This window comes from Setaria italica, chromosome III (genome assembly GCF_000263155.2).
Source record: "Setaria italica strain Yugu1 chromosome III, Setaria_italica_v2.0, whole genome shotgun sequence".
Classification (NCBI taxonomy): domain Eukaryota; kingdom Viridiplantae; phylum Streptophyta; class Magnoliopsida; order Poales; family Poaceae; genus Setaria; species Setaria italica.
Window position 1 is genome coordinate 15,265,788 of NC_028452.1, and position 27,153 is coordinate 15,292,940.

A 27,153-nucleotide genomic window follows, 5' to 3' on the forward strand; every position below is an offset into this window, starting at 1 on the left:
CGAACTGTGCAAGTCTTCAACGCAGGCTAAAGAAACTGAACTAGGTGCAGACAGGCTTGTTCGCTTCAGCTTATCAGCCACCGAACAGTATTTTTCTTTTACAACAAATCAGCCGAACAGTATTTTTCTTTTACAACAAATCAGCTGTTTCAGCTTTTCAGTCAGCTTAGAGCCGAACAGGCCCACCAGTTCCTCGTCTGCGCCAATTACACGACCTGTAAAAATTTTAAGTGCGATCATTTTTCCATTCCTCTAATTATAAATGCAGTTTGATTGAGAGAACCAAATTAGCCAACAGACAACCCATATAAAAGCAAGCCATTAACCAGAAGTGGTCACTGACAAATCAGCCCAGGAGACACGGACTATGCCAATGTGGGCCCACTTGTAAGAGACCGCTCTAGCACGGCATTGGTGCTTTAACACCGTATCACACGCTGTACTGGTACTAAACAAAGCGATTGGCCTGATCCGGTTAACGCTGTGCGTGGGGCGAAGGGCACCACGTCCACGTGGAGACCGCGTACAGCGGCGTGCCCTTCCACCCCAGCCGCACCGTGCCGTCCTGGTCGTCCGCCACCGTGTAGCCCAACCCCGCCGGGCACGCCCCGGCCACCAGCTGCGCGCGCCCGCCTCCGCCGGCGCGCAGGAACCCGTGCCGGGCGAGCTCCGTCTGCCAGCACCCGAATTTGTCCCGCCCGCTCCGCGACGGCCCGCCCACCGCCAGCACGTTCCCGATCTCCCTGCCGAGCACGCCGTGCTCCACCAGGTGCCTGCTCGCGTCCTCGTCGGCCGGCCGCGACGCGCCCAGGGAGTCGAACAGCGCCGAGTAGTGGTGCAGCGCGGAGACGAACCGGTCCAGGAAGTGGCCGCGTTCGTTCCCCGCGCCGCCGCCGCCGTCCCCGGGCGCTCCTCGCTCCTGCTCCACCAGCGTCAGCACCTTCGGCTCCAGCCACCGCACCAGCCGCATCGTGGCGCCGTCGTCCCCGGCCGCGTCGTACAAGGCGTGCCGCAGCCAGTGCACGGCCAGGGCCTCCCCCGGCCTCCTGCTGGGCACGGCCGCCGCCGCCGCGTCGGCGTCGTCCCCGGGCCGCCTCGCGACGGCGTAGAACTCGAACGGCACGCCCAGCTTGCTCGCAAGCCCGGCGAGCTGGTTGCCGGTGTCGTGGAGCGCCGACGCCGACATGCCGAACCCGGTCACGCGGAGCACCGGCGGGCCACCCGGGCGCGCTGCCAGCGCGGGCAGAAGCGAGAGCCACTGCAGCGCGCCGCCCGGCACGACGTCGAGGTCGACAATGTGGACGAGGCACTTGCCGTGGAACGCCTCCAGGATGCCCTGGTTGCACGCCAGGTAGGCGAACCTCGCGAGCGGTGAGACGTTGTAGAAGGCCCTGAACGCGGCGTGGACGGCGGCGAACGGCGGCGCCAGCGGCGCGCAGATGCCGACCCACGAGCTCATCAGCCGCGCCGCCATGGCCTTGGTGAAGTAGGCCACGAGCCGCTCCCCGCACGACGGCGCGTACGGGGACGCCATCTGCGCCAGCTCCAGGAGCATCCCGTTGGCGTCCGCGAGGTTGCCCACCGACACGGCCACCGCGCACTCCATGAGCAGCGCGATCATCCGCACGCCGTGAGCCTCCTCCTCGCCCCTGGCGGCCGTCGTCGCCGCGCCGTTGTTCTGCTCCTCCACCGCGCCATCGCCTCCTCCCTCAGAGACCTCCTTGCTCACTGCCAACTCCTGCTCGCAGCTTACCTCGGCCGCGGCCTGGTCGACGAACTCCGGCACGTCCTTGCCAGGGCAACGGTCATCGGCGTGAACAAAATCATGGTGATGAGGCAAGAAAGAGTGTGACGACAGTGGCAGGTTGGCGCCACCAGCGCCGCCGCCGTAGAGGTACGGATCATGGAACTGCATCAAGCTCAGAGAATCCTGCATGTCTGAACCTCTCCCCGTACTCATAAGGTGATTGATGCTCAATCAGCTAGGGTTTTGCTTTTGCATAGTTGGAGAGAGAAGGGGGAGCAAAGAGTGCCATGAGCCCATGACTATATGTATGGAGTATTGGAGTATGGACCATAGAATGTCCTGGTGCATTACTAGGTCAAACTGTCAAACCTGGAAGCTAGTGGCAGTTTCAGAACAAGTTTACACGGCAGGAATCTGCGAAACATCGGCCTGGTGATTCTTGGAGCTGCATTCAGATTGGTCTGTAGGCTTGGCCGGCACTTTCATGAGTTCATCTGCTTGGTTAATCAGTGTTTATCTGGGGGTTAGTAGTTATAAGTTTCGGTTATTTGTTAGCTCCTAATCTCACTGCAGATTTAAACAGCTAGCTCCCCTGGGTATGTGGAGTCTGGAATGTCCAGAAAATTAAATTCAAAGAGAAATTCATTTTCTTTTCTTAATTCCTTTTAATTAAAGATCTGCATGCATATGTAAAGAACGCTGTATAGTTGCCACAGTGTATTAGAAATACTGAAAATGACACTTGAAACTAGGAAACTAAGTCATCACAATCATGTATTGTTGTGATATGCAATTTTTTAATGGATAATGGTAGGTTTCCTCTTTCTTTGTTAATTCCTAGAGAGATGAAACTACATTTCACGCTTGTGATGTACATCTCAATGTTGAGCACACAGAAAAAATCGAAACCGAGCCAGTAGAACCCCTTGGTTCCCACAAGGAGACAGCCATTAAAAATAAATCAAAATGATTTGGGTGCTGCTTCTAGAGTGTGATAATGTCGTCTTCCAAGGTCTTGCAACAACAACAACAAAAAAACCCTAGTACTGCACATAGTTTTGCATGCATTTTAAGTGCCAGTCCTCGTGGTTAATGACAAACCAGGAATACAAGTGACATGATCATACCAAAGTAAGTTGTTAGCTCCTACTATATTATCTTATGGTGTGATGTCGTTCCATAGCTGTTATGATTCCGGGCTCTTCTAGAAACACCTGGACTAGATATTGATCCGTACCGAGTTTCCGCGTAAGCGTCTTGAAGAACAAATTAAATAAATGTATTTGCTGTACCTGAGAAGGATGAAAACTAAATAACCACGTCAGAACCCATGTAGCTGTACTAGCTGGCCTAATTAGTTTTAGTTGTAAATGCCCTTGTCTTAAACTAACATACACTGTCCACATTATTCGTCGTATACGATGCATGCATACTACAATCTTTTTTTTTCTCCAAATGCATGGTTTCTTCGGATAGTAGAAAAAACAAAAGTGTTCCGGCCGGGGGGAGATTCTTAAATTTATTATATACATTTTGCTAAGGAGAAGCTTTTCCCCAAAGATGACCTAATTACTTGCTTTGTTTTTAAATACATGACATTTAGGACAACCCAGAGATGAGCTAATTACTTCATAACGAATTAAAGCGCGGTGTGCCTCAACCAAAAAAAAAAAGGATCGACGATGTGCACATGTAGCAAATGAACGGCGTATATTCCCTGGTATTCCTAGGTATATATAGCTTCAAGATGGCCGGTTTACTCGGCCGCGATTGACGTGAAACCGTGGTTACGTCTTGCTCATCCGTGCCTCCAAATGTCAAACAACTCACCTTTTTCTTTAATTTGTTTGCTTTGTTAACTTCTAAGAAGAAAAACAAGCTACATGTTTGATATACTTTATTTTGACCCGGTAAGAGAAGAGAAGGACCTGCAGTGACAAGGCATCCCATAAAATTACTCGAGGTGGTGGATCAGATTGACACGGCACGGGCTCGATCATTCGATGCACAGTCACCCATGACAAAACCGATCTACCTAGCTGAGATGGCGACCGCTTGCCTTTGTCTGCACATACATGGCCATACGCTGAGGAGATATCATCAGTACTTACATGATGTGGACAACCCTGGCAATCAATCTATTTTTTTTTTGAGCAAATAAAAGTTAGATCAACTTAGGAGCAGCTAAGCAATTTTTCATTAAGAAGAAGAAATAGGTACCTAAATTTGAGCCTTTTTCATTAAGAAGAAGAAATAGACATCTAAATTTGAGCTAGAGATGACTCAAACCTGGATGATTATAGTGCACTATCACACCCTCATCCTAACTAGTTGAGCTAAGCTCACTTCTTAGCAATCAATCTAGCAGACGGTGATCGAGTAGCAACAAATCCAAGCTAGCTAGCTAGCTTGACCGCCTCCACACGAGATCGAGCTGGGTCCTGTTGTCGCCAAACTGGCCGTGCCTGTCCACCAAATTGATGCTATATATGCAGGAGATATCAGTAGGATATTGCAGAGACAAGCCTAGGAAACAGCCGGTGAGTAGAACCAAATTGGTGCTTTAACACCGTATCACACGCTGGTACTAAACAAAGCGATTGGCCTGATCCGGTTAACGCTGTGCGTGGGGCGAAGGGCACCACGTCCACGTGGAGACCGCGTACAGCGGCGTGCCCTTCCACCCCAGCCGCACCGTGCCGTACATAAATGGCTTCTCTAGCGTTGTTCTTCCTCGTCAATTTAACTTGCCATCGATCGAGGTGTGGGAATATGCATGGACTCAAACGATGCGCGGTCGGTTTGTCCGATGCATGATCGCTCGTAATCCCTCCGTTCCAAATTATAAGTCATTTTAACTTTCTCAAAGCATCTTAAATTTGATCAAATTTATATAATAAAATACTCCTTCCGTTTCAAATTATAAGTTATTCCAACTTTCTTGGAGAGTCAATCATGTTTGACCAAAATTATCGAGAGAATCACATAGATTTATGGCACCGAATAGATATACTATGAAATTATATTTAATGGAGAAACTAATGATACTTATTTGGTATCATGAATGTTAATATTTTATTGTATAAATTTGGTCAAACTTGAGATGCTTTAACTCTCCAAGAAAGTTGGAATGACTTGTAATTTGGAACGGTAATATTCACGATATCAAATAAGTACTCCCTCTATCCCAAATTATAAATCATTCCAAGAATCTTGGAGAGTCAAAGCATCTCAAGTTTGACCAAAATTATAGAGAAAATTATAAAGATTTATGACATCAAATAGGTATACTATGAAATAATTGATGAAGAATCTAATGATACTTAGATGACATCATAAATGTTATTATATTATCATATAAATTTGGTCAAACTTAAGATACTTTGACTCTCCAAGATTCTTGGAATGACTTATTTTGGGATGGATGAGTACCATTAGTTTCTTCATTAAATATATTTTCATAGTATATCTATTCGATGTCATAAATTTTTGTGATCTATAATTTTAGTTAAATATAAAACAGAAAAGTTGAAATGATGGAACGGAGGGAGTATATTAGATTGCTATATGTCAAGTAGTACTAAGGGATGTAGGTTGTAGCACGAGGAGCAGGATCGATCTCTGCAACTGCGTGGCAATTGGAGCTCTGATCGCGACGGAAAGCGTTCACGCCAGTGTGGAGCTTGCTGCTCGCGCATGTAGTTCCTCGCACCGCGCGGAGTGTGTAGTTCGAACTTCGAATGGCCGAGCGAGGCCACGGCCCACGGGGGCCCAACAAAAAGGTCGCGGAAACCCAGCACGGCCCGCTTAATAATGCACGAGCTAGGGCGAACTCTGCCTGTGCTTGCGTTCTTAGTTTTAGTTCTTACCGAATATTTCTGAAATTTCAGCAAGTAACCACGTGCTCCTGACGGGAAGGAGGCAGTAATAAAAAAATTAGCGCTAAAAGTATTAGCAACCTGTCTCTGTTGCGTTGTCAAAAAAAAAAAAAGTCTGTCTCTGTTGCTGCTACAGCCTAATCCGTTTTCGCACTCGCGCTCTGCTTCGCTTTGCAGAGCGTTTTCACCATCCCCTTGCATATCTTCCAGAACCAGAGGAGGTTCATCAGCGAGAGCACCGGCGGCACCGTCAGTATGCTGTAGAAACCCAGCGGGAAGACCGACCTCACCTGGGAGCATAAACAAAAGCACCACAACATTGACTTGTTTCTTTTTCAAAAGACTGAAGAAGAACATGTGTTTAGATTGACAACTTGGAGGATGGTTTACCTGATCGAAGTGAAGGTACATGTGGGCGAAGAAGTACACGAACAATATGATCCGAGCAACCTGCATCATCAGACATGGGAGGAGCAGTCACACGGATGAACGGGCATGAATGCTCTTGCTGCTTTATGCACAAAAGTTTTGCCAAAAAAAAGAGAGAGGGTTCAGAAGTGATGCAGCTAGCAGGCCATACCAGCCATCCAACAAACAGAGCGAGTCCATTATACAGGTAGAGTTTAGAACCCTTCCGACCAGCAAGATCCAGATACCTGCAGGATCGAATTGTTAAACCATGATGGTTGAAGTAGCATTTGTACTTGTACCAAGTGATCAACAAACAATGCCTGAAACTGACGATTACCATCTGAGGTTTACAAAGGGAGTGGTCGCTTCAGTGAAGAGGACCATGAGGATGTAGAAGTGTCCCTTGCCACTGAGCAGGGCAAGAGAGATTGCGTACATGGAAAGCCCATGATGCAATAGCTGAAAAATTGAGCCACCAGAATGAATTCATAGCAGGAAGAGTAAAAAATCAGATAAATAATTAAATAAATATATGCCTTAGTTACTCTATATGGTGATAAATTTGCTTACATATTCCTTTCCACCTAGGCGAGGGAAATACCACAGGATCATCGCCAAGTCTGTCATGAAGTAGCCAAGAGATCCCTATGGAATTACGAAAAGAAAACAAAAAAAAACACAGTGAATTTAACATGGAACGCACATTTCTCATGAACTGGTCCGGGACATCTCGGAACATGTATTTACAGTGCGTAGTGCGCAATTCAGGCACAAACTTACCCCGAACATAGCATCAGATAGCCATGACTTTCTGCCAATCATGATGGCGCTATGAGCGTCCTCACTGAAGAGGTCAGATATGACCAGCAGATAAAATGACACCGCTGCAGCAGCCAATGCGTGGAACGTAGAGAATCCCCTGAAATACGGTGATAGATGGACGTATACTTAGCATGCAAGGAGTAGAAACATATTTTTAAGATAAAAGTAGAACAGACTATATAGTGGTTGATAATGGTAAGACTAGCTCTGACTCTGAGTATTCTGACCTATTGTTCCACTCGACTTTGTGCATTTCGTTTAACCCGTTGTAGCCCTTGAAGCACCGGGAGCTAACCTGGCGAGTCAAGTCGTACACCTGGAACAAAATACAAGGGCAACTGTTAACTTTTAGTCTAGAAAAAGAATTGAAGCAAACTGGGACAAAATTTGTAGTACTTCTCAGGAACAGAAACTTGTCATCAAGCGAAACTGCTCGCTTGACGGCCAGCCTGACACTGAAATTAGCAGATGGCAATAATGGAGATGACTTACGGCGGCGCACATGGCGACCCCGGCGAGAACCGAGGCCGGCCATAGGATCCGCTCGTCGGGCACGTCCATGATGCCTCCTCGCTCGCTCTTCTCACGGCAAGGACAAGGCACGCAAGCAGAACTCGATCGGCGGGTCGTCGATCGGAGAAGCTCAGGCAGCAGCTCTTCCTATCAGATTACAAAAATCTGCCGCCGAGGAAACCTAGTCTGTTCGATCCTGGAAGGGGGCTGCGCCTCCAATCTCGACGCTTAAAACGATGCTGTAGATCGTGGCGGTGCTGGAAATTTAGTTTGCTTCGGCCGGATCTGAAGCGGCGGCGTGGCTGTCTCCTGCTCTCTTACGCTCTAGCTGCTGTTCCTGCCCCTGCGTGCTCGGTCTTTACGCGTGCCCGCGTCCCGGGTGCGGTCTTATAACGAGGCGGTGGGCCGTGGGCGCAGAACGTTGCAGGGCCAGAATTGAAGACGACTCCACCACGTCCACGGATGGATCGGGTCCGAGTGCAACAACGCCTGGAGGCTGCTGGAGACCGTACCGCGCGTCGCCGCACAGGACTGGACCGGCGGAGTAACCAAGTCTCTCTGTTTTTTTTTTTTTTTTACCAGCCGCGCCGTGTACGCGTGCGGAAGGAATGCGATGAAGCGGAGCAGAGACGACTTGACCAGCCCGTGCCACTTTCCCCGTAACGGAACGGAATAATATCAAGTAGAATTAGCGTGCAGCACGTATACATGCGGAGTCGAGTCAGTCGCGCTAGAGTCAGAAAATGTATACGTGCTCCGAGTAAGCTAGGGTGCGAAATGAATCCCACGATAGGCGGAGACCGACGGACGAGCACGCCAAAGAGCAACTTTTCCCAAAAGTAGCGGTTTCAATTTCAGCCGTGTTGAAACCCCAAATGGCGCGTTCCATCCACAAATATAAGGACACCTAGCCTATGAAATTTCTCCATAAATATAAATATTTTTTAGGCCTTACGTGATGCAGTAATAACTTATTAAATTATTTTCTAGCATAAGTTAGCTAGAGAATTATGAAGAATGGGAAGTTTGGAAAATTTTAGAAGAGCCTCATAATTCTCTAATGTAAATCATGATGGGAAATGATTAGATAATTTACTACATTCCATGTGAGGAACATTTATCGTTTTCCATAATTTTGGAAACTATTTTTATTCCATAAAAATTCAAATAAATTTCAAAAGTAGCATAATTTGGTGAATTTTGATTTAAAAACTGCAAAGGTACATGTACATTTTTAAGCAAAATGGGTTCATCTTCATTTGTTCTGTGATCAAGGAAAAAATTTCATAAATTTTGAAGGTGATTTTGTGGCCGTTTCGCCCGAAGTCTGTTTTTAGTGTTAAATAAAGAATTTATTAGTGTAGAACATTACCTTCTTTATCCAAGTCAAACCATAAGCGTTCTCCAAAAACAACGAGTGCATTCTTAATTTTCTTGGACAATTCTTTGTTTTTCTCCGACAACCTTGAACCCTTAAATGGAACTCCCAATGACCATCGGAGGCCATTACCAACGATGTGCTAGGGTCTAGACTTGCTATTACAATGAAAGTGTGAATGGTCTCCGTTGGAGGGAGTTAGACGGAGGAGGAAAAATCAGAGTCACAAACTGAGAATTTGGTCTAATCAACCACTACAAATTACATATATAGGATTTCTATATTCCTCCCATAGGCAAATGTTCCTCATATAGTGGCAAAGTCATATAATATAATACTGAACGGAGGGTGTACAACGTTGTTGTGGTGGCAGCTGTTCGTCAGCCGCTAGCTATATTTTATTGGAAATCGTGTAAAGATTATTTGGATTTGATAGCCCCGGTGCTCAATACTAGGCTCGTGTCACTCTTCTATGAATATTTCTGCCGATGACCATTGCCCTTCCATGAGTCCGTCTCTACACCAAACCTTGTCTCTTTTTTGTTCCGGGAATCTCCATTTCGTCTCTGGAAGTATACATCGACGGTTGAAGGCAGCACATTTCTCGCACGGGGCTTGTTTGAGCAAGCGAATCCGCTTCAAGCTCGCCGAATGTTGGATGACGAGCCTCACATACCGCATCACCTTCTTCTCCACCACAAAGCCTTGTACCTGAAGCAGACTCAGGTTTTTGTGCTTGAAGTCAGATGTTTGCCACGGTACGTTGGTCCTCTCGGCGGTGTCCTTGCGTTCGTTGATATCGCAGATATGCCGACATATCTCCATGCACCAAATTGACAAAAAGAACAACAGTAGTAGCGACAAATCAAGATTACAGTGAGCGGACAAATGCAAACTAGCTAGTAGAGTAATTTTGAAATTAAAGAGTGGATCTTTATTACAAGATGGGAATCGAAAAACGAAATAGATGCATCTGCTTACCAGAATATAAAGGTTTTTAAGTAAAGGTGCGGCTTCAACGACAAAGAGAGTCCAATCCAGATCACAAATCACGAAAAATGTTGTACAGATGGACAAAAATATCGAAGCGAATTGTTTCGGACCCTCCGGTTGGACCCAAATCTGTGTACAAGAAATGGACAAATAGAAAAAAGAACAGTGAGAACACGTGCGTTTCAAATAAATGGATGACAATTATAAACTAGAAAATACATGAAAAAATGGCAAAATCATAGAGACCACGAAGTAACCTACCATTTGATCACGGAAATTCAGATATAGGATTGAGAGGCTCTTGCACTCGACAACCACTCGCTCAGTAGGATTGGCTCTTGGCCATCAAGGCACGGAGAGGCAAAATCTATGCGGTGCAGGCGAGGAATGCGGCCGAAGCTCACTGGGGGGTTGCCGCCCAACCAGGTGTCGCAACACACTTGCTCCAGCTTCGGGACATGGATCAGATCTTATTCTTCCATAGCTGCACGAGTCGAGCCTCAAGTACACGAGCTCCGAGTGCGGAGTGTCTATCTCCATGACAGAGTTGAGGCCGAAGTCACAAGACCTCAGGGAAAGGGACCGGAGCTTCTTGCAAGTTGTGAGGACGGCAGGAACGTCGTCACCGAAGCTAAGGTCCTCCAGGGTGAGGTGGGTGAGACACCCGAACGCTGTGGGACAGGCATCGAAGAACGACGCGAAGCGCTGCCCGAACAAGAGCCTAAGCTCGTCGCTCGGATCAGCGCTCGCAGCACCGGTATCACGAGCTCCAGCCGCTGCGTTGCGCCGCCGCTACGGACAACGTCTCCGACGAGGTCGCCGATGATGCGCAGGTACGGGTCCGTCAGGTAGAACCCAAGCTTGATGCTCCTGATGGAGCGCCGCGGCGTGCTGGGGAGCAAGAGCCACCTTGCTGCAGCTGTGTACGCAGCCACTATCTGATCGGCCTCGCAGGTGGAGTGACGGCGCCCTGGCAAGTCCCAGGCATTGATCGTGATGTCTGGAAGCAGGCGAGGGAGGTGCCGCCATCGCCTCGAGAGAGCGGCGACTCCTACAAGGGTGCGCAGGTCGAGCAACTGCAGGATGCTGAGCAGAACATCATCACAGAGTTCACTGAGTCTGTCCTCACCTTCTTTGCTCTGCTGAATAATCATGAAACATGATCAAATTTGTGAACTTGGCACTGCTACGTGCGAAGAAGCCGTCTCCATCTCCGGATGAGCAACCGGATTATTGGATACCACAAAAGAAGATCACAACGCGGATGCAGGGGTGCTAGTTGCACGGATCTGTCGATTATCGGTCAGTATATATGGCGAACTAGCTAGCTGGGCCGATCACGATCAGAACTCGAATTCACATTGCCGTACCTTAAACCAGATGAAGATCCAGGAGACACACTAAACAATTCGGTTTCGTTTTCTGTTCATTACCGAAGTACTCTACCGATCTGCATCTAGAGCTACACCGAGATCTTGCATTCAGTGGAACGATTGAGTTCAAACCTCCAGCCCGGCAAGGGGTCCAGAGGATTGGCCCGACCGGCGGCTTGCCGGAGAATCCTGGGTTATTCCCGGGCATCACGTCGCCTGCGATTCTCGGCCGTCGGATCCAACTTCTACGGTGGAGACGAGGGCGCGGGCGCGGGCAGCGTCTCGATGCTTCGCCCGGCTCCAACGCCGCCGCCGGAAGAGAGGTTAGCAACGCCGCCGCTGGCGAGGGGGAGGGCAGTGGGTGGAACGGAGCAAGAACGCCGGCGAGGCTGGGGCGGTGGGCGGAGCAGCGCGCAGCCGGCCGAGCCGGGGCGGAGAGCCCCGCCGCCGCTCGTCTTCGTGGTGGTCTCGGCGACCTCCCCGGTCCACCCGAGAAATCCCCCACCGGAGCTTGGGATTCGTCGCTGATTCGTGCTCAGGCGAGCCGCGGGGCCGAAGCTTGGGGATTCGTGGCCGATTCGAGCTCGGGCGGCCGCGCGGCATGGTTGGAGGCGAGTCGGAGCTGGACCGCCGTCGCCGGCCTCCGCGTCAGCGTCCTCCACCCACCGTGGCTGCATGCACCCGCAGCATCTGCTTGTTGCCTCTGTCACCGCGTCACCGGCCCTGCCGCCCCGAGGACATGGCCATCCTCGTCGCGTCGAGCTGAGCTCCATGGGCCCGCGGCGAAGAGCTGGTTGCCGGCGCGAGGAGCAGGGGCGCGGCCGCCGGATTTTCGCACAGGCGCGGCCGGCGCAGGGAGGAGGAAGGGCGAGCAGGCTCCTGTGTGGGGGGCTGGAGCTGGGCCGCCGCCGCGAGCGAGCAACGGGGGACGGAGCTTGGCATCCAGCGTGGGGAGGAGTCGGCCGCCGCGGCGTGCCGATCGGACCTCGGCCTCCAGGCTCCAGCACGCTGTGCGGCGCGTCTGCTGCCTCAAGCTCGCCCGTCAGCCGTCACCGCCTAGAGCTCGCCCGTTCGCTAGTCGCTACTGCCACCTCGACGTGCTCGGCCGCGTGAGGGTCGCCGCGCCGCCCCGCAGCCCCGAAGCCTTTCTGGGCCCATGCTGCTGACCAATGTATGTTTTCTTTTCATTGAAATTTGCATGTCTTTTGCCTCATACATTGATCTGGTTTAAATCTGCTGCCTCACACATTGATCCGGTTGAATTTGTATTTATGCCTGTCTTCGATTCAGTTCACCATTAGACATTAGTGAACAACTATTGAAAGAAATCTTATCAATTAAATTCATCTAGAACTGTACTGTCTTTATCAACTATGTTTATATGTTGTCTGAGCCACCAAATTAGCTGTAATGAATCTTTTGTTGTATGCAAAAAAAAATAATGCATACATGAATGTCAATTTGCAAATTGCAATTCGGAATAATATGGCTTGATTTCACCAGTGACATAATGTCAATTTGCTTCAATTTAGACGACATGTAAAAGGAGTTTAAGGAAAAGGCCATGAAACATTCTCCTTGGAATAAAAAATCATAAATTCTTCAACAAGGAAACAGGAAAAATGAAAAAATAAATGATTATCACCTCTTCATAACTAAGGCCAGCGAGCAGCTATAGTGGATTAAGGCAAATAAAATACTGATTGCCTACACCTATTAGGTTTTGGGGACCTTTAGATCCAGCATGTGTTTTCCCCCCTCCTTTTGTAGATCAGAGGTCATATGGAATTTCAGTATTTAGACAAGTGGAGGCAAAATCTTGTTAAAAAGTACAAGCCGAATTTTAGGTTGCTCAAGGCTGGAAGGTATATGCTTTGGAGATTGGAGGCCATGGGCATGTTGAGATGCAGGCTATGGAACTTGGCACAAATTATTAGTACATGATCAAGTTGCAATGGTTGAGAGGTATATGTTCTCGAGATTAGAGACCATGGGCCCATTGAGATAGAGGCATTGCAGTTTTGCACAAACTGTGAGTTAAATCTTTTTTCTCTCTAAAACAGTTTTAGATTGCAAGGAGATATAGTTGCAGTTACAGACTGGCATGGTTAACTGTTTATAAGATCACTACCAGATACTTTATTGTAGCTTATGCATATCATGCTTCTTCTACGATTGAAATAAGCATCATATTTCCTTTTCCTTCTGACTACAGGGAATGTGAAGGCAAGGCACCAGCTAATTTCATTCAGCAGTAAGATTGTTTACTGCAGGGTACCTTCAGAGGTGGAGAATGCTGCAATCGACATCTTAGGCAAAATTGAGAGCATCAAGGCCCCCGATCCAGTTTCTCTTGGTTTTGATCCTGAATGGAGGGCCCTTTCCAAGAAGAGATTTGTTGTTCTATCTATCCTGATTTGGAGTAGCATCTTCGACGTGTTTACCTGGAGCAACACTGCTTGGGCTTTCGTCTCTTTTTTTATGAATGTTTCATGACCCCATACTTGAAAGTAGTGTTATCTGATGAAACATAATGGTCATTATGGTCTTTGCAGGAGAACCACCATGTAAAGTTGTTGTAATGCAGATCTGCATAGAAAAGACTCTGTGCTACGTCCTGTATATTGCTCACTCTAGAGAACCACCAATACTAAAATGTCTCTCATTCATCCAAGTACTTAGGTTTTTATTTTGCTACCCTCAGATGTTTTCTATGCTTTCCCAATACTATGCTATTCTTTAATCAGTCAACCCTCTCAGATTGGGATATCCATTGACAACGATCGATGCAAGAAAAATGTTCAATGATTATGATGTCTGTTCAACCATTGATGGATTTGTCAATCCGGGCAAATGTCAAATTAGATGTGCCTCCTAATTCCTAAAAGATGGAGTCTTGCTTCTTTAACTAAAATGAACGCATGTAAACAAGTATTTTGATAGTGTCAAGTTTTTTCACTCACTTGCCTTGCTCCGTTTGTCATGTGTGAGAGAAAATTCTATTTCTTTTCAGTTATTTAAGTTCGGTCAGTTGTTAATCACTTAATTGCTAAATTTAGTTATTAAATACTAACCTTTCGACAATAATTGGGAAACTGAAAATTATTTTGATTATTGACACATGCATATATGTATATATAATTGTTATCCCGTTAGAACATTATTAACATTTCTGACAATAAATAGGAATTTCGCTCAGTTAGAACATTATGAATTGTGATCAGTTCCTACAACCTGCATTCCCTACAAATTAGAATTTCAAGTGATATAGCAGTGGATCTGTTCAGCAATATCTACTACATATACTTTTATTAATACAGCAATTACAAAAGGTGTATGTCACTTGAAAAGTACTAATACTCCAATTGGAATATTCAGACCAGCGTCTTTAATTGTGGTAACCTTGTCCAGGATTTTTTACATAGGCTGGCCTGCTCACTGCTCAATATTTTTCAGATAGAAACCATAAAACTTTTAGTTGATATGATATAATTAAAGTTCGTCCAAAGTAGATACAGACCATAGAACTTTCAGTAGGACTACTACTTCTATCAATGTTGTCTTATGTATCTGTTCTAGCCTAGCTTATACATCCATTTATATGATTATTATCGTCCAAATCAAGGATCCATGACCTGAAAATGGTAAACCCTTTGCAACCAGCAGAGAACCAGCACTGCTGGCAAAATCAAGGATGGTGCGGCAATGCCGCACCCCGCGTTTTCTAGTAAAATCTAAACGCCGGGATCAGATCAAACATCATTTCAGTTGCTGGAAGCAGCAGATTAAGCTTTGCATGATGCAGAACAGAACCACATACTCCTCTTCAGTGATAGTTCGTTTTCGCGGTTTACCGTTCGGTTTACAACAAGGCCTGCAGTAAGCCCTCAACTCACACCGATTCCGCCCCTTGGGCCCAAACACACTCGCACACCAGCACGCAGTTCTTCCGATCCCCATCTCCAATGTTCGCGGCATTGTCGGAGCTTGCTGAAGGTGTCACAGCCGGGACAGCTAGCTATCAGAATTCAGAACGACCTTCGCATCAGAGAAACCAGCATCTCAGCACCATACTTCTTGCCATTGGGTCTCCTCCGTCCTCGTACTCCTGAGTCGATCGGTAAACTCTCCGTGGCATCATCTTGAACCATCTTGACAGTAGTGTCTCGCACCAATGGCACCGGGGGCATCCCCGCTGGACACTGTAGAGTCACAAAGCCGAATTCCGAATTAATTCGCAGTTGCATGAATGAACAATTAATGAACTGAATTTTAGCAGCGTGCGGCGTACCAGTTTGATTAGCATGCATCGCCTCCCCGCGTGCATGGGTTTCCTCAGAGACGGAGATGGGGATCTTCCAGGCCAATAACTTCCGCGACGGCGACGCGCCCTCCATCTGAAACCTCCTCATGATCTTCCGCGCTGGCAAGTCTACCTGGAATACCCACATCCCCTGGACGAAGTACCAGACACGGACATTGTAAGGGTCGACGAAAGCCACTCTGAGTTCTTCCTTCTTCCTCAGAATCTGCCTTCCGCCTTTCCCCTTCCAGATCTCTGTCAATCCGACCTCGTACTCTGACTTCCATTGCGCATCAGGTAATAGTGTCCAGAAGCGAACCGCTGGGTTGTGCGCGATGCTGCTGATCTCTGCGTAGCGGAGCTTGCCTTCGCTTGCACACACGCAGCGACGCCCGTGGTCCAGGGGGTCGTCCTCGTCGCGGTCGAACGGGTGCGGCACGAAGCGGAGGCGCGGCCGCGCGGCTGGTCGTCGAAGGGGTCGCAGGCGAGCATGCCGTAGGCGGTGTCGACCTACCAGAGGAAGCCGTCGTGGGCGAGGACGCCGAGCGCGCCCCATGGATGGTCACCCTGGGAGCCGAGGAGCGGCTTGACGGCCCACTGCTCGGTGAAGGTGGAGTAGCAAAGGAGGGCGCCGTGGCCCGTGGCCGACGCGGGGAGGAACTGGGCGGCCATGTAGTGGCCTGCCAGGCGTCGATCGGGGACGAGTCCCATGCTGCTCCCCGGGACGATGTCGAGGCCGAGGTCGTCGGGGACGGCGGGAGGCGGGTGGCGGCGCGGGTCTCCGCGTCGAAGAGAAAGCACGGCTCGCCCGCGGTGGCCTGGAGGAGGAGGCGCCCGGAACGGTGCGCGACGACGGCAATGACGTTCGGCTCGCAGTCGGGGGCGAAGCTCTTCAGAAGCACTAGGTACGAGGGGCGCGGCCGCTGGTGGAAGACGACGCCGAAGTCCGCGCCTGGCGGAATCTCCTGCTGCGCCTGCTTTTTGCGGAGGAAGACGGGGACGGAGGCGAGCACCACCCGCCGCCGCGCCTCCGTCTCGGCCCTCGCTTCTTCAGGATCAGCCTGGGGCGGGGACGCCTCGGTCCCTTCCGACGACATGCTGCGGCCACCGGAGTGCGCGCCGCGGTGGCGCAGAGACAGGGAGAGGCGGTGCTGGGTGGGGATTGGTAGGGTGGCGACTGGCGAGGGGTTTGGTTTCCTCCCCGGGGGCGTCGGCTTGAGGAGGACTGGGGAAGGCGATCTATATATAATCGAAGATGGGACGGCGGCCGCGTGATCGTGTCTTCCTCAGCAAGGCGGTGGGGAGGTTGCGGCGTGAGGCCGTGAGGGTACCGACGGCGACGGCAGCGCGGCGGTTTGCTCTGCTCGGCGGTTTGCACACAGCGGAGACGGTGCCGTTTCGCCTCGCGGCTGCTGCTCTGCTCGGAAGCCAGCTGTGCCGTGGTGGGTCCACATGGGTCCAATGGAATGGGCTGGGAGAGCACCGTGGTGTCCACGCAATCCATCCAGCCAGACCCGCGGAGGTGGGCTGCATAAGCCCATGTGGGTGTGTGGGTGGGTGGATAGACACGAGTGGGCCGCTATAGAATCGCCGATCAAACCATGGCCCATTACCCTTTGCATAGGCATGATATGCATACCTTCTGTGCTCCGGCCGTCATCAGGCCAGTTTGCCAGTTTGCCCTCCGTTCCAAAAAAAAAAAAGAATGTTGTTTTAGTATTCACAATTTGTCCCCCACAAAAAAATAATATTTTAAGATTTAAATCTTAAAATTTGGTGTGTTGATCTCGTGCATGCATGATTAAATGATTAAATGGAATTTTTTTTCCATTTTCTATATTCAAACTACACTAACTTACATGCGCCTTTTTAATTCACTCCTAATCTGTCTGGAAAATTCAAAAAAGTCATTCTATTTAGGACGGAGGAATAACTGTATCATATGCTGACGAAATTACCATATTAGTTGTAACCCACGCGTCCTGCCTTGCTCCTCTGCTGTTCTGCATCACTGTTCTTTGCCCCTGCCGTGCCATTATTCATCTTGTGGTTCCGAAGTAACAGCACCATCAGCTCATCTACACTTCATCTTCTGCTGGGTCCAACACTCCAAACTCCCGGCATGTGAAGAATGTCGTTTTGACTCGAGCCAATTGGAAAGCTAGCGAAGGAACCAAAGGTTGACAAAATAGGAGCCGGCGGCGGTGGATTGCGGCATGCCGCTACGGCGAGGCAACGCCACTGCGGATGGCCAGCGGTTGGACGGTGCCAGCGGCAGGCAGGGGAGGCAAGGAAACAGCCGGTAAAGCCGGGTTACCGGCGTGAGAGTGGTGACGCCGTACTGCCGGACTTAGTGGTGGAAGCAGACCACAGAGATGGAAGAGGTCAGAGGGGCGATCAATGTGGGGAAACAAATCTCTTAATCTTAGATGATCTAAACAATTGTAACTTTAAATCAAACACCTGTCTTTCTTTATTTTCCCGACCAACCCGATGCTCTTTTCTTTTTCTTTTTTTTTTGGCGAAGGAAATGACATGAGGTCTGCCTTTGAATCAAGAAGGAAACCAACAACGCGATGCACGTTTTTTTAAAGAACAGGAGGGGAGGAGCCCGCTGGTTATATATTAAAAAATTAAAAAGACGGTGAATACAAGAGTTTCAGGAAACAAACAAAGAAAATTAGGAAGATTACAATGTCTGCTCTAGTCATGCAACCATGAGAGGTTTCCAATCTTCTTTTACTCTATTTTTACTCTATTTTAACCTGAGAAAAAAGCTATCGGAAACGAAAAAGAGCCAACTGAATTGAGGGTGTAATTCCTTGAAAAATCAAATCATTTCTAGCCATCCAAATGCTCCAGCACATGATGATGATGATCTCCATGAAGAAATGTACTTGTAATTGTAGCTCGAAACTATTTAAGATCTCATAAGGCTGGTCTGTCGTGTTTGGAAAGACTCTAATGTGAATCCAGCATTAAACTATTTAAGATCTCATAAGGTTGGTCTGTCATGTTTGGAAAGACTTCAATGTGAATCCAGCATTCTTGTGCAAAGGGATACTTAAGAAGGAGATGAAACAGGGTTTCCTCCGTATCACTTTGACACAATACACATGCATATGAGGGAAGAGACATGTGCTTTCTCCGAAGTACTGTCATTAAGCACAAGCCAAAAGAAGACTTTATATTTGTTTTGGCATCTAGATTTCTATAGCCATTTAAAAACGTTGTGCGTCTGTCTGTGACCAGTGAGATGACGGTAGGCTTTAGAGGATGAAAAGAAGGGGTTACCCCCATATGTATGTCCAAATATCTTGGTCATTATTGAGATTCAGAGCTTCCAAATCTGTAGCTAGATTTATCAGTTGTTCCAATGCTTGAGGTGTTAGAGGCAAATGAAACAATCAGGTAAATATGCAGTGGAAACCATCTGGTAGGTGGAATACTAAAAACTCCCACCATGGACCGTCAGATCGGAGATCTACAGTGCAAGCAACTAGGTACAGTTCCTCAGAACATTTTTCATATAACCACCCGCTTTATACTGTACGTCACATACTTCCTCACGTTAATATCTAATTGCAATAAATTTGACCGTGCAGTTGTAACTGTCCAATGGTTCAAGTTGCAATCGGTCTATACTTTGAGTTACAAACATTGTAGACCACATACTTCCCTAGTCGAATTAAATTGGGATATTCCTAACTCAGTTGGGAGCAGCTAGTCAACATTATTTGCAACTCCAAGTGTATATCCACATAGCTAGGGGGTAGGAGATGGAGAAGACGAAACGTTGGATCAGCTAGATCAAAAGTCCAAAATTTCAGGTAAATGGTGAGCTTAAAATACTCAAGAGCAAAATGGCTAGACCCAAAGTTTTGTTTAAGAACACCAAATCTACGAGCAAATTATGAGTGCTCACCGCCAGTCACTTGTTGTAAAAGCCAACAAGTGATTTCACATTTCTCAGTTCAGAATTGCCTTCCGCTGTTGTGTGTGCATGAGTGCATCGCACGGGCACTGGCACGTCAAAATTAGGCAACGGGTAGCGCAAACTCCCCGGAGAACCGGCCAAAATTTAGCAATTCAGAGAGCCACTGCCACGCGTGCTGGCGCTCCGGTTCTCACCATTTCCACGCTCCGGCCCCATTCTCTGCTCACTGCATGCTCTCCCTCCCGAACCTTTTCTCGTCTTCCACTGTCCTAGGCTCGCAGCTCGCCACGACGCTCGGGGTTTCACGCTCGCCCATGCGCCGAGATGGCCGCGGTGCTGCCAACGGCGGGGGCGGCCGGCACGCTGTCGCCGAGGAACGCGATGGCGCAGGTGGCGGCGCGCGGCAACATCTCCAGCGCCGCCTCGGTGGTGTGCTACTCGCCGATGATGGTCACGGCCTACGGCATCTGGCAGGGGGTCAACCCGCTCGAGTTCTCGCTCCCGCTCTTCATCCTCCAGACGGCCATCATCGTCGCCACCACCCGCCTCCTCGTGCTCCTCCTCAAGCCCATCCGCCAGCCACGCGTCATCGCTGAGATCCTCGTGCGTAAGCCTGAGCCCATTGTTATTGGTTTGGTTGCCGGTGTGGTGTGGCGCCGCCAGAGATCGATCACGGACACCGGTCTGGTTGCTTATGCGATTGTGCGCAGGCCGGCGTGATCCTGGGGCCGTCGGTGATGGGGCAGGTGGACGTCTGGGCGAAAACGGTGTTCCCGCTGAGGAGCCTGCTGACGCTGGAGACGGTGGCGCACCTCGGCCTCCTCTACTTCCTCTTCCTCGTCGGGCTCGAGATGGACGTGAACGTGATCAAGCGGTCGGGGAAGAAGGCGCTCATAATCGCGGTGGCGGGGATGGCGCTGCCGTTCTGCATCGGCACGGCCACGTCCTTCATCTTCCGGCACCAGGTGTCCAAGAACGTGCACCAGGCCTCCTTCCTGCTCTTCCTCGGCGTCGCGCTCTCCGTAACGGCGTTCCCGGTGCTGGCGCGCATCCTCGCCGAGATCAAGCTGCTCAACTCGGACCTCGGCCGCATCGCCATGTCCGCTGCCATCGTCAACGACATGTGCGCGTGGATCCTGCTCGCGCTCGCCATTGCCATCTCCGAGGTGAACAGCTCCGCCTTCTCCTCCCTGTGGGTGCTCCTCGCCGGGGTGCTCTTCGTGCTCGCCTGCTTCTACGTCGTCCGCCCGCTCATGTGGTGGATCGTCCGCCGCGTCCCCGAGGGCGAGGCCGTCAGCGACGTGCACGTCACGCTCATACTCACCGGCGTCATGATCGCCGGCGTCTGCACCGACGCCATCGGCATCCACTCCGTGTTCGGCGCCTTCGTCTACGGGCTCGTCATACCCAGCGGCCAGCTCGGCGTCGTGCTCATCGAGAAGCTCGAGGACTTCGTCACGGGGCTGCTGCTCCCGCTCTTCTTCGCCATCAGTGGCCTCCGCACCAACGTCACCCGGGTGCGCGATCCCGTCACCGTGGGGCTCCTCGTGCTCGTGTTCACCATGGCCAGCTTCGCCAAGATCATGGGTACCATCCTCATCGCCGTCTCCTACACCATGACCTTCCGCGACGGCGTCGCCCTCGGCTTCCTCATGAACACCAGGGGCCTCGTCGAGATGATCGTCCTCAACATCGGCAGGGACAAGGAGGTGCTGGACGACGAGTCGTTCGCGGTGATGGTGCTGGTGTCGGTGGCCATGACGGCGCTGGTGACGCCGGTGGTGACGACGGTGTACCGGCCGGCGCGGCGGCTGGTCGGGTACAAGCGGCGCAACCTGCAGCGCTCCAAGCACGACGCGGAGCTGCGCATGCTGGCGTGCGTGCACACCACCCGCAACGTGCCCTCCATCATCTCGCTGCTGGAGCTCTCCAACCCCACGAAGCGCTCCCCCATCTTCATCTACGCGCTGCACCTCGTGGAGCTCACGGGGCGCGCCTCCAACATGCTCGCCGCCCACCACTCGGCCTCCAACCAGAGCCGCAGCGCCGGGGCCAGCGACCACATCTTCAACGCCTTCGAGAGCTACGAGGAGAGCGTGGGCGGCGTGTCCGTGCAGGCGCTCACGGCGGTGTCGCCGTACCAGACGATGCACGAGGACGTGTCGGTGCTGGCTGAGGACAAGCACGTGTCCCTCATCGTGCTCCCTTTCCACAAGCAGCAGACGGTCGACGGCGGCATGGAGCCCATCAACGCCTCCCTCCGGGGCTTCAACGAGAGCATCCTCTCCTCGGCGCCGTGCTCCGTGGGCATCCTCGTGGACGCGGCCTCAGCGCGCCGCGGCGCGCATGTCGACCGTGCACCACGTCGTGCTGCTCTTCTTCGGCGGGCCCGACGACCGCGAGGGGCTCGCCTACGCGTGGCGGATGGTGGAGCACCCGGGGGTGTGCCTCACCATCGTCCGCTTCATCCCGCCGGACTACAAGACCCCCGCGTTGGCGCCGCCGCAGCCCGTGGCGGCGCGGGCGCCCGCGGGCAACGTGCACGCGCGCGCCATCACCATCGTCCCGGACGCCGCCAAGAGCGAGCGGCAGATGGACGAGGAGTACCTGGGCGAGTTCCGGACGCGCAACGTCGGCAACGACGCCGTCCAGTACATGGAGCAGGTGGTGGCCAACAGCGAGGAGACGCTGGCGGCCATCCGGGACCTGGACAGCGCGCACGAGCTCTACATCGTGGGGAGGCACCCGGGGGAGGCCGGGTCGCCGCTCACGTCGGCGCTGGCGGAGTGGATGGACTCGCCGGAGCTCGGGCCCATCGGCGACCTGCTCGTGTCGTCCGAGTTCTCCAAGATGGTGTCGGTGCTGGTGATGCAGCAGTACGTGATCACCGCGCCGCAGCCGGCCGTGCCAGTGACGGACGACCCCGTCCGGCAGTACGTCACCAACGCCAACCAGCGGACGACGGTGGCCCGCGGCGGGTGGGGCGCCGCCGCCGACTTCTGACCTAGGGCCGCGGCAAGCACATGCACGGTGGTCGATTATTCGTCGATAGAGGATTACGTTTTTTAGGCACTTGTTTTTATTTTCTTGGCGACGCGCTTATATAGGGGCCTGGATACTGATGGTTGTGCTGTGTACAATTCTAGCTGATCGCTTCTGTCTGGAATCTAATTAGGAGGGAGGTGACGGGACAATGCAAGTTGCCTAGATTAATTTCGTAAAATTATCACGACCAATGAATATGCTAGTTTACTACATGGCCTAGTAATTAGGGGGGGGGGGGGGGGGGGGGGGGGGGGGCATCTTACTCATTTACCCATCTCACGCGTTCCAGTTTGAAACTGTAAGATCGCCTTCAGCAATAATGAACAGAACAACACAATGAGATTACAACACACAAACACTTCATGATTGTAATGCTTGAATGATCTACCTTTTGTATTTGCTCTCAACGTTTTGTTCTTGTGCCATATGCATTTGGACTTGAAGGCTAAGATAAAATGCCTTGCACCAAAGTAAGAAACGATAAATCATTTTGTTGGCACATCATGAACCCATGAGCTAATTAAACTGTTTCTTTGCAGAGACTTGTCGGGAAATACAGGTTGCCGGCATCAATTGTTTCCTTTTGTTGGCATGTCAGTGTAGCTAGTCGCAAATTGATAAAAAAATCAAGTGCTGAACAAGGGGGCAAGAAATGCCTAATAAATCTGTACTGCCCATTTTGTAATAGTTGGTTTCATCAAGAAACTATATAAATTTTGAGTGCCCGAGTTACTTCTGCTCTTGTAGATCTGGATATCAAAGACAGAGATTCCATCTTGTTTGGATGAGGCAATATATATTTTACTAGACCATATTATGATGTACTCCGTAGTATATACCAAGTTCTTTAGTTAGTCGTGTTTTCATGTTTTCTTTAACCATTTCACCACATCCATGGTACCTGCTATGGTCTGTAAGTACTTCTCTCAGAGAACACTTTGCCTGCTATGGTTTACTATGGTCTTATTGCTTGGTCTGAAATGATGAACAATTTGAAAACACTAGCCAATTCAGGCAATACCAACATAAGCTTTTCTTAATGGGATACTTATTTCGGTTGAAGGAATAATGGACACATAACTTTGTTAGTTGAGACATAGTAGCCTAGTGTACATGTCCTAGTTTATCTTTTGTCATCAAGAGCACTGTGTGTGAGCTATATTTTTTTTAAATGTTTTGCACTTACCAGTATTTGTGCGGTCCACTAAAGCACTACGTTTTCCCTTACTCAAAATATTTGGTTACTAGCCTTTTTAGTTAAGATAGGCAAATCACCTGTGTTCGTGACCTTTTATACAGATTTTTTCACTAGATTATTCAATGAGTTACATTGCACTGAAAATGAAAAGGAAGTGCATTCAAGTAGTATATATAGCCACTTTGTTGAGAGATGAATGAAGATTATTTCCATGCAAACAATTACTATACAACTGATGAGAACCATGCATGATAACATCTGATGAGATAATTATAGTCATTTGTGTCGCATGTCCCTAGTAGTGTATTTTGACATGTAGTGACAACAATGTTTAGGTGTACTAGTGCTATCTAGTATTCAGAAAATAATAATACAAAACTTCTCAAATGTACTTCTAGTATTGTAACATCTGAATGTTCTACATCCAAACTTTGGAGAGATACAAACAGAATATGTTATAATTATATGATAACGACTGTGCAATTAGTCCATGATTTGACAATGTGGTGCTACAGTAACCATTCACTAATGATGGATTAATTAGGCTTAATAGATTCGTCTCGCGATTTAGCCTAAGGGTTCTGCAATTAGTTTTGTAATTAGCTTATATTTAGTCCTCCTAATTAGTATCCGAACATCCGATGTGATAGGGCTAAAGTTTAGCCCCCTCCTCCCAAACACCCCCTAAGAATGCCACACTATAATTACATGTGTGTGGCAGCCCTAGGACTAAGAAGCTGGAATCCTTCCACAACAATATCATTACATGTATAATGCAAACATATGTTTCTCCACTGCATTATGTTCAAGGAATAATAGTCATGCCATGCATTATGTTACAACTGCAGTTATGCCAATGCACATTCGCATAATATAGACAGGAATTTAACTATATTTTGAGTTGCCTGTGCACACACTGAAAACATTTGAAACAAGTGCAAGCATGAGAATATCCTAGGTTAATTTTGGTCTTAATTAAAATGTTTACTCGATCAGTAGTCAACATACACGACCTAACGTGATCTGCACTGGTAAAAAGATTGAACAGAGACAAATGAAGAGATGGGGGAAATATGAATCACATGATTTTTCGGGATTGATATTAGAACAATTCTAAACTCCGTCAATATCAAGAATAATAACTAGCAATTAACAGTGCATTTCATAGACCATACAAGACAATGTACCATATATGAAGCAAACAAAAAAGAACAATGAAGTATCTGAAGATCTGAACACCTTAAGTATCTGAAAATATTGAACAACTAGCAATTAACAGTGAAAATATTGAACAACTAGCAATTAACAATGCAAAAAAAGAACAATGAAGTATCTGAAGATCTGAACACCAGGTGCTCCCACCTTATTGCAACGTGGGATTATTTCTATCAAGGCATCAATTTTTGGGGTATTTTGTGCATATTCTAAAGGAGCTCTCTATGCCTTGCGCCTACAGGGCAAGATGGTCACTTTTTTCACCTTTTCTTTAAAAAACTAAAACACAACAATTCATGTCTTGGTTTCCAAATATACATGAACTGGTGAAAATTGCACAAAGTGCATGTTCCTACAAATAATACTACAGAACCTTACAAGCTCAATAATTGAAACTGAACTGAATACTAGTAACTGTAACTCGAAATGCATCTAGTACCTGATGAAACTCAAATAAGGCTACGGAACCTTACAAGACCTATGAATCTAGTACTAATTACTACCTGATGCGGACCAGAAAAATAAACAAGATGTGTAGGTAACTGGTGTAAACAGGCATACCGTCTATTGAATGGTCCAGGTCGCTACAAATGGGGAAGGTGCATACTTGACTGGACCTCTTTGGACCTAGTAGCAGTATGCCCGGACCTTGCGTCAATGGAGGGAGGGAGGGAGGGAGGAGGAGGAGGAGGCGGGGGAGGAGGGGGCAACACGTGGGAGGATGGGGGTAGGAGCAGGGGCAGCAGGAACGTCGGAGGAGGAGGTGGCGGCGGGCGGCGGCGGAGCGGAGGTGGCGGCGGGCAGAGCGCGGGAGGAGGAGGTGGCTGCGGGGGAGCGGAGGTGGCGGCGGGGGAGGAGGAGGAGGTCGCGGCGGGGGAGTCGGAGGAAGCAGCGGCAGACAAAAAAGAACTGCCTGGATGGGCACGGAGGAGCAGGAGCCGGTCAAAGAAGATCCGGAGCGAGGCAGCGCGCGCACGAAGATTAAAGCGAAATGGACGGTAGGAGATAAAGATTGGTGTACCATCCGGTAGTGGGATGTATTTTTCGATGCATATAGGGTTATGTCTACCTCCATTTTGAAATGGAGGGAGCATTATTCCCTCCATTTCACAACATGAATGCTTTGTTCATAAATATCTGCAGTCCCACAAATTAATAATGTTTTATACATCATTATATCATTTCAGAATAGATTAGCAGTTACTGTAAAATTACATATTAGTATATGAAGTATTTTCGAACACAATTCTAGTTAACCACGCCAATTCGTCTTCAAAAAGTTCACATATTAAAAGTTTGCAATACAATGGGAGAGAGAAGGGGGTGGTCCAGTTCTAATAGTAAGCAAAAGATACCGAGACCCTCGAAACAAAAAATATATGTCATCCCCAATATAAGTAGGTCATAGATCGAGGCAGTAAACACAAATGCATTACCGTGCCTTTTTAGACCTTGCTTGATTTGCCCTCGATCCCCCTTGGGAAGGGGAGGAGCACAATGCATGGGCAAGGGCCAGGCCAAGCAGATGGGGGATGCAACTGCGCCTGCGCGGCACCACGCCACACTCGGATCACCCTGCGGCCTGCGCGCTCCAGCTCCATCGCTTTCTATCCGCTTATCCGGCGGCCGGGCCGGCCAGCCGGCCGGCTGGGGGCTTCAATCCACAGAAAGCTTTCTTGGATCACTAACCCTCGAGATCCCCTAGCATAGGCATAGCTACGTACCTGACCACCTCAGTGGCTGCATGCCACAGCACACACAACACCCTTTCCCTTTTTTAACCCTCCACCTGCACTCCACATGGCCTGCCCCGCCGCATGGAGCCCCTCGGCCCGCGCATTGTCTCCTTTGGTCCTTGCAGCGTGATGACGATGCGGAGTTCTGATCATCGATCACCGCTGCTACGTACTGTTCGTGAGCGAGATGCTGGTGCTCATCAAGAGCCGGCCGAGGTCGTTCGGAGGTTGGAGCAGAGCACGGGCCAACTCATCAAACCAAACGGCCGCCTTGATGAGGAGGGTTAGCGGAGGCTGGCGAGGAACAGCGGCCGTGACAGACAGGTGCCGGCGGCCCGGGTGGCCGGGGTACGGTGACGCACATGGAACCTGTACGATCACGAAGGGAACACGTGCTACGGGCGGCGGGCCGTGGCGCCACGCGCTGCAGCCACCGCCACCGCGGGTCATCAATTCGACGGCGGCGAGACCGTCAGGGAGGAGACCGCGCAGGTGCCCAGCCAGTGTGCATGGGCGGGTCTGTTCGTAGGTGCGTTTAATCCCCGCAGCGTCACGGGCCGCGGTCCATGGATGGGGGAGCGCTGGAGACGGTGGCCGACGCTGC

General features: G+C 49.7%; 4 protein-coding genes across 4 annotated transcripts; 2 read left to right on the forward strand and 2 right to left on the reverse strand.

The window, feature by feature from the left end:
- Positions 1 to 475: 475 nt before the first annotated feature.
- On the reverse strand, positions 476 to 1,936 carry LOC101785901 (protein SCARECROW). The gene has a single exon (XM_004963632.1). The coding sequence runs from the start codon at positions 1,934 to 1,936 to the stop codon at positions 476 to 478; it is 1,461 nt and encodes a 486-aa protein (XP_004963689.1).
- Positions 1,937 to 5,706: 3,770 nt separating this feature from the next.
- On the reverse strand, positions 5,707 to 7,699 carry LOC101762668 (transmembrane protein 56-B). The gene is made up of 8 exons (XM_004961658.3): positions 7,351 to 7,699; positions 7,086 to 7,174; positions 6,817 to 6,955; positions 6,607 to 6,681; positions 6,374 to 6,495; positions 6,206 to 6,281; positions 6,016 to 6,075; positions 5,707 to 5,915 (listed from the first exon to the last, which is right to left on the reverse strand). Exons 1-8 carry the CDS (start codon positions 7,417 to 7,419, stop codon positions 5,763 to 5,765), a joined length of 783 nt encoding a protein of 260 aa, XP_004961715.1. The 5' UTR covers positions 7,420 to 7,699; the 3' UTR covers positions 5,707 to 5,762.
- A 2,430-nt stretch (positions 7,700 to 10,129) lies between these two features.
- Positions 10,130 to 13,789, forward strand: LOC101786311. Its single transcript, XM_004963633.2, has 4 exons — positions 10,130 to 10,393; positions 10,486 to 10,859; positions 11,129 to 12,286; positions 13,331 to 13,789. Exons 1-3 carry the CDS (start codon positions 10,130 to 10,132, stop codon positions 12,279 to 12,281), a joined length of 1,791 nt encoding a protein of 596 aa, XP_004963690.1. The 3' UTR covers positions 12,282 to 12,286; positions 13,331 to 13,789.
- A 5,974-nt stretch (positions 13,790 to 19,763) lies between these two features.
- LOC101752971 (cation/H(+) antiporter 15-like) lies at positions 19,764 to 22,553 on the forward strand. The gene is made up of 3 exons (XM_022824874.1): positions 19,764 to 19,958; positions 20,066 to 21,703; positions 21,936 to 22,553. Exons 1-3 carry the CDS (start codon positions 19,800 to 19,802, stop codon positions 22,356 to 22,358), a joined length of 2,220 nt encoding a protein of 739 aa, XP_022680609.1. The 5' UTR covers positions 19,764 to 19,799; the 3' UTR covers positions 22,359 to 22,553.
- Positions 22,554 to 27,153: the final 4,600 nt, after the last annotated feature.

Bases quoted from the DNA above. Each gene is read 5' to 3' on its own strand.
- LOC101752971 (XM_022824874.1), top strand. From the start codon at position 19,800: ATGATGGTCACGGCCTACGGCATCTGGCAGGGGGTCAACCCGCTCGAG. The intron at 19,959-20,065 runs GTGCGTAAGCCT...GATTGTGCGCAG, and splicing joins GCGTCATCGCTGAGATCCTC to GCCGGCGTGATCCTGGGGCC. The intron at 21,704-21,935 runs GTCGACCGTGCA...GACGCCGCCAAG, and splicing joins CAGCGCGCCGCGGCGCGCAT to AGCGAGCGGCAGATGGACGA.
- LOC101785901 (XM_004963632.1), bottom strand. From the start codon at position 1,936: ATGCAGGATTCTCTGAGCTTGATGCAGTTCCATGATCCGTACCTCTAC.
- LOC101786311 (XM_004963633.2), top strand. From the start codon at position 10,130: ATGCGGCCGAAGCTCACTGGGGGGTTGCCGCCCAACCAGGTGTCGCAA. The intron at 10,394-10,485 runs GTGGGTGAGACA...CGCTCGGATCAG, and splicing joins CTAAGGTCCTCCAGGGTGAG to CGCTCGCAGCACCGGTATCA. The intron at 10,860-11,128 runs GTCTGTCCTCAC...AACCAGATGAAG, and splicing joins ATCATCACAGAGTTCACTGA to ATCCAGGAGACACACTAAAC.
- LOC101762668 (XM_004961658.3), bottom strand. From the start codon at position 7,419: ATGGACGTGCCCGACGAGCGGATCCTATGGCCGGCCTCGGTTCTCGCC. The intron at 7,175-7,350 runs GTAAGTCATCTC...ATTTTGTTCCAG, and splicing joins GGGTCGCCATGTGCGCCGCC to GTGTACGACTTGACTCGCCA. The intron at 6,282-6,373 runs GTAATCGTCAGT...TCGATCCTGCAG, and splicing joins CCCTTTGTAAACCTCAGATG to GTATCTGGATCTTGCTGGTC.